A 9774-nucleotide genomic window follows, 5' to 3' on the forward strand; every position below is an offset into this window, starting at 1 on the left:
TGGCTAAAGCCCCTGACTGAGACTCAGTTTGCTAATTGTGAACACTGAACAGGCAACTCACAAAGCCCCTGAGACTGACCTAATGAGTCCCCATATGTCTCACTATGACGGTGCCACGACTATTGCTGTTGTTTAATGTTTACAGTATATCCTGAAAGATGACTCGCTCAGTTAGTGCTACTGTTGTACTGTAACTGATACCAACGCATCTGATTGTTCTCTGACAATCAGATACCAAAGCATATTTGAAAGTCACAATACCTTTAATGAGATGTCAAATTATTGTGTGAAGAATGATAGTTAGAAAATAATAATAATTATTATTATTATTATTATTTAATAATAAGAATAGTATAGGCCTAATTTAGAACAGAGGGTATGCGTGTGACATCATCATCAAACCCGGAAGTTATGCAGGAACGCCTACTGAGTGGCAAAAAACTACTTTCTGGCCTTGATACATCCATACATCCAAACAGAAAAGTCCTATCTAATTGCATTAAACAACGTTAAACTCAATTTGCCTGTCGCTTTGCCACCTCTATAATCATAGTCTTGGAAGTTCATCTCTGCATGATGTATTTAATCAATTCGGATTCAGCTTATTTGTGAGTATTTGCTTGAGTGTACACATTCAAACTATTATTAGCTATTCCCAGAAGCTAATTAGTAGTAAGACTAAATGCTTTGGCTGTGTGCCCTAATCAGCTGATTCTCACAGACACAAGCCTGGCACAACCACTACTGGCAAAACAGCACCAGGCTATCATATTATCTCACTACTATAATCAAATTTATACTTTATTGCATGACAGTCGCCGAAAACATCCAACCTAGAAGAGCTTGTAGATTTGCTATATCTGGTATATATACAACTAATATATATTAAATGAACACTTCACCCATTTTCATATAATTGGTCTTCCTCACTAATCCTCATGATAAAACTCTACTCTTTTATCTACATACCGTAATCTGTGTTTCAAAGGTGGGCCGGGGACAGCTCAGAAACCTGCAGCCAGCATTACATCAACGGTAGACTGCAGTTTTGGTCATTTCAAACAATGTTTCAAACTTGCTTTTATTTTTCGTTGTATTCATACAAGATCAATGGCTCCAGCATGCAAACTTTGCAGGAGCATCCCTTTCGGTAATGTCATTATATGTAGGTTTCTGAACTGTCCACATAAGCCCATCTCTGAGACAGAAATGGTACCATTTTATAATCTTATAAAAGATGAAGTTCAACATGGGTGAAGTGTTACTTTAAGCATATTTGTGACACTATGTGTGTTATCAATAGTACTTTTTGTGTGTGCTTGCTGTATGTTTATGGGGAAAGGTTGAGTGAGGGCAGAGGAGAGGAACACACACACACACACACACACACACACACACACAGACACCAAGTCAAAATGATGAGGTTTCTTTTTTAAGAGCTAAGACCATCTGACGTATATTGAAAAAGTGCAGTGGAGGACAGCACACACACACACACACACACACACTGTTCTGTTACAATTTAGCGTGCACACGCACGCACACACGCGCGCGCGCGCGCACACACACACACACACACACACACACACACACACACACACACACAGGCAGAATGCACGCTGACTACTGTGGGCTTAGTGGTTGTAGGCTGTGGCATGAAAGGTGTGACAGGGACGAAAATACTGCCACATAATAGACTCAGGGCAGGGGTCATGATGGCTAAGCTGGCTTAATAAGAGACAAGGCAGAAACTGGCTAAGCAACATTCTAAGGAATATAATGAGAATCACCTTGCTTTTTCTTCTAACAACTATGCTATTTAAAAAAAATCTGACCCGTCTGAAGTGAGTGGTGCCCTCCTCACTGGCCTGTGTGTGTGTGTGTGTGTGTCTGTGACTCTGTGTGGTAGTCTGCGCAACAGTGACACATGGTGGTGAAAAAATGCTATTTCCATGCTCAGAGTCAGACCCAGCCAGGGACCCAGGGACACAGCCAGGGACACACATTGCTGGGCAATGGAGTGGTTGCACCACTCAAAAATGCTACACGTTAATTAAGAAATGCTGACTCGGTGGCACAAAGTTAAAGTACTTTACCTGGTCACTCACCACTGTGGTGACTACGCAAGTGTGAATCATCCATGGTCCCGCCGGCTGGACTGCAGCATCCCATTGGGAGGCGACTGTCAGCAGTGGGTGTTGAACGGGAGTGGAGGCTCTTCACTGTGAGTTAGGTGAGCCAGTGTCTGGGGAATTTGGATATTGGTTGGAGCATAATGAATAAATGACCTCCCAAACAAACAAACCTAAACATGTCTTCATTCAAACTACAGACACCTGTAATGAAAACATTATACGAGATGTTCAAAAGTTCCAATTTGTGTTATTTATTCAGGATATTTTTTTTGTATTTGGATTATATTTCATTTGCCTAACCCTACCATAACCAAGGTCAAGACAATAGCCCAACCCCACCCTTTGCTCTTAAACTCAAACTAAATATTGTAAAACAGGTTAACACAGCACGACCTCTCAACTATCAATTATCCCCATTACTGTATGGTTTGTATCCCACACACTTCCTTATAGACTCATTTAACCACATCTCTGATTAATGTTATTCAATTTTGGACCTTTAACCTGTATAGTAAAACTGTCAAGAAGCAACTTTAATAAAGACCACCATTAGTTGTACTGTCTGACAGTTGTTCTAATCTAATAGACTAATACTGTTTCTTTTGTCTGTCTGTTTATCCACACACACACACACACACACACACACACACACAAAGAAAGGGATGCGGAAGTTCTCATTCTATCTCAACTAGACCTGTGCCCTTCAGGCACTGGCCCACTTGGGAACAATGACAATTCGGGAATACATACGACAATCCCACCCTACCCTAGTATGCGACAGCCTACCCGTTATGTCAGTTGTCATAGCACCCGTTTGTCACCGTCTGTAACTGTCTGTCTGTGTAAGTCATTGTGCAATGTGCAGTGGTAAACGTCTGAGAAGAATGTGTGGAGCATGTCTGAAGAGTGCGCAAACTGACTGTGAAAAGTGGACTGACTATGAAAGTAATCAAATGGCAGGGGTGGGGAATAAGGCTGGGGTTGCCATGGCAATCAATTGGCTCAGGCCATTAGGTCCACTGGCAGAGCCTTTTCTGGCGGTTCTGGACAACCGTGTACATCTGACCGATTCAAGGGAATCAAGGCCGGGCACTGCACTCTGCATGGTGGTATTACAGACAGAGACATACACACACACACAGAGTTGTGCATTTATTGTAAGATGAGAAAGTTCCAACCCTGCTTTGCAGCGAGAAGGGTGTCGCAACTGTCTATGGGTCTGGTGCCACCTAGTGGCACTGCCGCTAACCCTAAATAATGTCCCACCATGACCAGATACATCACCTCATCCTCGTCCAAGCTCATCTTGTTTTCATAACAGCAGCACGTCGGCCACTTGGTAGACCAGTGAGGGCTTTTCAAGCTGTGATCCTCAAAATAATCAAATTTTAACTGGGGACCCCCACCCTGACAAGCACTGTAGTAGTTGAGGAATGATACATTTAGTTTTTCACAATTTTAGCGTCTATCATTTCTTTTTCTTTTCTTGAGGTAATAAAACGATCTAAAAGTCCTTAAATTGTGACTGTCATCTGGGGACCCCCCAAAATCATGTGGGGACCCCCTGGGGATCCCGACCAACAGGTTGAGAACTGGCCTACATAATGGCATAATCTATAATAATAATCTATAATCTAACAGTATAAAAGTCAAAAAGTATGTGAACAGCAAAAATGCATCCTTATTTCACCCCCATGTATGCACACAACTACTGAGTGACTGAATATATTTTGTTGATTGTGAAGGTGGTCATTTAGTTACAGTAAATGACCACCTTCACAATCAACAAAATATATTCTAATCAGTACAATCACTAAAAGCAACTAAAGTAAATATAAATTAGTTTTCTTTTGCATTTCCAACGATTACTTTTCATTAATAATATCTCAAAAGGTTTTTCAAAAGAATTTCAAAAAGTATCTGAAAATTAAATTAAATGGTGCTAAAATTAATCCTTTGGCTCTCAGCTGGAAAACAATGTTGTGAACCACTGCCATAAATGTCTTTATTCCTGCTCAGTCTTCTTGAGGATCCAGACCTCGTTTCTGCGGTTGGTGAGTTTGAAGGGGCTGTCATAACCTGCTGTGTAGTAAGGCTTGTCTTTGTAGGGAACGCCGTCCTTCTGGAGACTCTCCAGGAGTTTCAGGAGCTGCTCTTCCTTCATCTGTTGATTGGAGAAGCCCCCGTATGTCCTGAAAGTGAAAGTGGGTACGGTTGGTGGTATTGAATGGTATATCATGAGTTCCAGTCCTTTGGCAACTTTTACGCATTAGTCTTATTTTGGAAAAAGGATTTGATCAGAAAAACAAATGAGATGTTTTTGTTTCGTTCCATTTAAAATAAATGGGAAATGTTAGGGAGGAATAATATTACTTTGTTTTTAACCCATTAAAACTGTGAAAGCCTCTATGTAATTTTAGATTTTAGCCGTGCTGTGAGCTTGTATATCTGCTATTTTTTAACATTTTTGAAGAATCTTGAAAGAACTATTGATTTAGAAGGCATTTGTAAAATCTTACATGCAAGTGAAAGTGATACATGTCATGTATGTTGAGAACATAGGATAACCCTAGTGGATAACAACTTATTGAGAGACTGTTTTTTCTTTTTACGTTGGTCCCTGTGCCAATAATCCTAGGGACTTTGAGCCTTCTACTGCACACTGTGCTGCACCTGATGTAGACTGTGAACTCGTCCCTGTTCTCCATGAACACTTCAGGGTCATTGGGTTCAGGCGGACTGGCCTGGTGCTTCTCTGGGAGGAAGAAGGAGACCGTGAACTTAGTCTCACAGGCTGGCCCTGCTCCAGGCTCCACCAGACACGTGACAGGAGCAGTCATCTCCACACTAGCCTCTGCGGTACAAGAACATAAACACGGTTAGGAACATCATGTATGGATGACAGAAAAGGAAGGAGGGCTGCAACTATCGATTATTTTCTTAGCGATGATCCGCCGATCAACGAATCGATTGCGATTTTTACATTTCTATGTGGTGCAAAAATAGTGAAAATAGTAAATCATCGATTAGTTCTATTAACTGATGCAACCCTAAGGACAAGAAACTAAGAAAGCAAAATACACATGGTCCTGGTGCAGTAGAGCACATACTGATAGTGGTTTAATTCTGTTAAAAGACCATGTGTTATGAAATGCACTCACTTCTGTCTATAGGGATATACAGTAAGCACACATTTAAGTTCCAGCTACTTTATCAAAAAGCCATACCTTGTCACTGACTGAGCCACAATTATGGCTAAATTTATATCCCTGATTATTTTTGCTTAATATTGAAATCATAATCCTCAATCATTAGTATTGTTAACATTGATTGTTTTTTTTAAGATTTGTTTTGGGGCTTTTCATGCCTTTATTGATAGTGAACAGTATATAGACAGGAAAGGGGGAAAGAGATGGCTAGTGACACGCGGCACACCGTCCGGCTGGCTTGGCAGCCTAGGTGCCCAGACGGTTGAGCTAACCGTCCGGGAAAACATATTATTTTGTAATAATTTGTTTAAACTAAAGCCTTTAACCTGCAACTCAAATGGTATGCAATGGCCTCTGTGATTGTATTGTTCCGCTATAAACCTGATAGATGGGGAGATTGGTTGTGCAATGCTCTAGTTATATTAAATGTAGGGCAAGGTGCAACAGCTAAGCTAAGGTGTTTGAATGAATTGCAAAGTTTCACGATGACATCAAGTTTCTAATGCAGTTGGAACATTGACCACAAGACAAGAGCAATTCCTCATATTCAATTGTTTAAACAATTGAGCAACTGACCAATACCAGTTAATATAATTAGGCTCTAGATTAGAATTTCATCTTTTTCTGGGAGTTTTACATTATTAAGACATGGGTGCATGCATGAATGAACTAATAATCTTCTTTTAGGGTATTTTGGGGTGTCTCAGAGAGTTACAAATGGACCATTTCGTATTTGTACACTCTGAACAATGAACAGAGAGGCATAAACAAAACAGGTAAGGGAAGATCATACTGTTTAGATCACTGGTTTTCAAAGTGGAGTCCGGAGACCCTGGGGTCTCTAACCCCCAGGGGGTTCGCAGCAAATAAGGCTACTCAGAAATAGCTGATCTACAAGCTCACAATGCATCACCATGCAAAGAGCTTGCATATCTGCTATTTTTGAAGAATTATGACAAATGTTGACAAATCTCTTTTCCCTGGCACAAAATCTTTTCAAACAAAGAACTCACTGGGTTGATTGTTGCCTTGTATGTAGCTAAAGAGCCTGCGGAAGCCAGTCTTCAAGGCTGCATCCAACTCCATCCCACATAGCGTGGTGCTCACCCACTTTGCAGCATGGTACGTCCTCACCTCATAGTCCTGTCCCAGTAGATAAACACACGTTTCATTTCAATGGCAAATGGTGCATTTATATAGAGCGTCGCAGTCCCGCCCCCTTTCAGAACGATGAGTGGCCCAGGAAATGATTCTCCATTCATTTTCTCCATAGGCTTTTCAAAAAGTATTTATTTAAAGACGGTTACCCCGCGGACAAAGCCAACTCGGATCGTGACAAATCATGACAATAATTACAATGTTTTGGGCCGATCAAATAATTAGTAAGAAGAAAAACAAAACAAATAGTGTTGTATCCTCATATCCTGCCTTTATTTTCTTCTTTCAAATTATTTGATGGGCACAAAATATTGTGTTTGTTGTCATGATTTGTCAGGATCCGAGTTGGCTTTGTCTGCGGCGTAACCGTCTTTATATAAATACTTTTTGAAAAGCCTATGGAGAAAATGAATGGAGAATAATTTCCTGCGCCACTCGTAGTTCTGAAAGGGGGTGGGACTGCGACGCTCTTTGTAAAGCGCCTTCATCCAAGGCGCTTTACATAGATTGTGCATTACATTCACCCATTCAAACACACATTCACACACCGATGGCAGAGGAAACCAAGCAAGGCACCAACCTGCACATTGGGGTTCAGAGTCTTGCTCAAGGACACTTCGACACTAACTCTCAAATGTTGTCATTTCAAGGGCCCCTAGTTTGGAATTCATAGTCCAGAAAACTGGACTACCAGTGAAGGCTCATACATAGTCTGGATTTTCGGTGGTGAGGTGACCACCGAACTACAACATGACATCACGAGCCGCGGTGAAGAGCAAACCACCGCCACCTCTCCAGCCCTTCTCTCTGTTTTTACTCACCACCGCTCAACGTTATTTCAGCTCCGGTGGTCAGCTCACCACCGGAGCGGTGGTCACCTCACCACCGAAAATCCAGACTATGAATAGGCCTTAAGACGCCCTGAGGGCGAGAAGCGACGTCGCCCTAAAGGGCGAGGTCGCGTCCACGCATCCGCCTAGGTGGCGGCAGACGGCAGACTGTTGGGCGAGCACTGGCGCTTTGGCATGGGGGGTCAGATCAACAACAGATGGAATGAATTATGTACTGGCCATATATGAAGCGTGTCTTGAGTGTACAGGGTTTGATGAGGGTCAGATCAACATATGGAATGTCAGAACAGGAAGGTCAAGTGGAGAAGTACTCCATATATGGAGAGGCGGAGACATATCTTTTTAAATGTTCATAGACTGGGCAAATTTAATTTCCCTTGGTATTTACCTTATGTTTTAGGTTTGGTGGTTTAAGATCAGCTACACCTAGCCCTTGTGTTCAAACTATACGTGCCTGTAGCTATCCAGGCTCTAAATGCCGATAGGAGGAGGAGGTAACTTGTCACCTGACTCGCTTGTATGAATTATTTATACTAACTGTTCGGAAAATGTTATGAATTACAATGTTACACTGATACCTTGAACTGCCATCATGTTTTATTGTTCTATGTGCCTTTTTACTGTGTTTTTGTGTTTCATGTTACCTGCCTGTGTTATGCCTTGCTGTAAACCAAATCGCCCCACAGGGACAAACAAATAAATGAACCTGAACTATGGGACTGGTTAACACACGGGAAGTAACCTTTAAAATATTTTGGGCATTGTTCTTTTAAAATTGTACAGACCATAGTTTATTTTGCGATGTCTGTAGTTTATCTTTGGTATTTTTAGATATACCGCCGTACCAGGTTAGGCAAGTGTAATCAAAGAGACATTGTACTAATGCTGAAGCCAGTGTCCTTATAGTGGTTCTGTCTAGGAATCTGGCAATCCTGGCTAGGAACTATAGGCCATCGATTCATTAGATCTAGTGTGCAACCTAAATATGTATGTTTTCTACTGAATTAAACGGAAAAGTTGGTTACCTCAAGTTGTAGCTGGACGCAAAAACAATACATTCAGATTTACCCAAATGCAAGGATAACTTGTTTTCACTACAGAATTTTAGCTCGTTTTCTAGGGAGCGACTAACTGATGATTATTTACTTGGGTTTCACTATTCACCTGCACTAGCACTGCTAGTGATTTAGTCCAGAAACTCCCTGCTAGTCTAGCAGGGAGTTTCTGGACTAAATCACTTGCAATATTGGTGAAAAAAGCATTGAAGTTCTCTGCCACACTGGCTTTATCAAAGGTTAAAGAACCATTAACCATAAGACCATTGTCATTTTTTGTTTTGGGCTTATCTTTGGTCCCCAGTATAAAGTGCTTTTATTTACCTGACTCTCCTGTAAGGTGGTATACTTCGGACTCTGTAGTGTTGAAAACAGTGCTTGTCCCACTGTTTTCAGCATGTCGTTGTGCACGTAGTCAAATATTATGTTCAAATAAAAAGTCAATGATCAACAAATCACGGGTGTTATCTGGCCACTGAAATACAAAGAGTTGGATTAATATTCGAGTTCCATTAAGGGTTGCAATTACATTCTGAAGCACTGACAACACATTTCCATAATTAACTAACGCTACAGATATAGATTAATTTGTCATCATATTATAACTTGCAGGTTGATGGATACTGTTACAATTCAAATACCTGTAAATGTATGTCCCGTGACCTGACGGTACGTCTGTCAGCGCTCCTGACCTGCTGAATTACAGTGAGTGAAATGAGTAGGGCGCCTTTGTTTTGATACTGGGCGCGTTCGGAAATGCGCCCTGAACGCACTGGTGTGCTCTCTTGTCGTTCGTTTATTCAGTGCACTCAGTGCGTTGTCGTTCGAAAATCCAGTGCGCTGCACACCGGGTGTGCCGAGTGCACGCACTGAGCGACCCTACCCTGAAGCTGGGGTTGTCCGGTGTGATTCGTGTGAATGCGTCACAGCTGTGGTCGTTCGTAAATAAGGCACACTGAACGCACTCTGTGACATCACCGCCCACCACACTCAACAAACTGACCACATTCCCGGTGCGCGTTTCCGAACGCGCCCACTATCTCCACTGTCCACTGGTCACGTGTGCTACGGTGGTTAACTTCGAAACCTGATTGGATGAACATACAAGCGCTTCAAAATAGGATACCCCCTTTTATAACGTTTGAAACGCTCCAAAGAAACACAAGTGAATATTTATTACATCACTAAAAAAGCAAACAGACTCAGTCACTATTAACGTTAATAAGTTTAAAAAAATATATATATATATATAGTAGGCGGCCTATAATTATATATATATATATATGTGTGTGTGTGTGTGTGCAGGGCTTTTCAGTCATACAAGTCATAATGTAGGCTATATGATGAAATTATATGAAATGCATAG

General features: G+C 41.5%; 1 protein-coding gene across 1 annotated transcript; it reads right to left on the reverse strand.

Moving 5' to 3' along the window:
* Window positions 1-3974: 3974 nt before the first annotated feature.
* On the reverse strand, window positions 3975-9106 carry hebp2 (heme binding protein 2). Its single transcript, XM_083790901.1, has 5 exons — window positions 9050-9106; window positions 8733-8883; window positions 6358-6487; window positions 4809-4989; window positions 3975-4327 (listed from the first exon to the last, which is right to left on the reverse strand). The coding sequence occupies exons 2-5, from the start codon at window positions 8805-8807 to the stop codon at window positions 4141-4143; spliced, it is 573 nt and encodes a 190-aa protein (XP_083647027.1). The 5' UTR covers window positions 8808-8883; window positions 9050-9106; the 3' UTR covers window positions 3975-4140.
* Between the last annotated feature and the right edge of the window lie 668 nt (window positions 9107-9774).

Source organism: Protomyctophum parallelum, assembly GCF_964188405.1.
Source record: "Protomyctophum parallelum genome assembly, chromosome: 19".
Classification (NCBI taxonomy): Eukaryota; Metazoa; Chordata; class Actinopteri; order Myctophiformes; family Myctophidae; genus Protomyctophum; species Protomyctophum parallelum.

Excerpts from the sequence above, each read along its gene's own strand:
- hebp2 (XM_083790901.1), bottom strand. The coding sequence starts at position 8,807 with ATGCTGAAAACAGTGGGACAAGCACTGTTTTCAACACTACAGAGTCCG. Across the intron at positions 6,488-8,732 it reads CCACCTTACAGGAGAGTCAG|GACTATGAGGTGAGGACGTA; the intron begins GTAAATAAAAGC and ends CTACTGGGACAG. Across the intron at positions 4,328-4,808 it reads GAGTTCACAGTCTACATCAG|GACATACGGGGGCTTCTCCA; the intron begins GTGCAGCACAGT and ends TTTCACTTTCAG.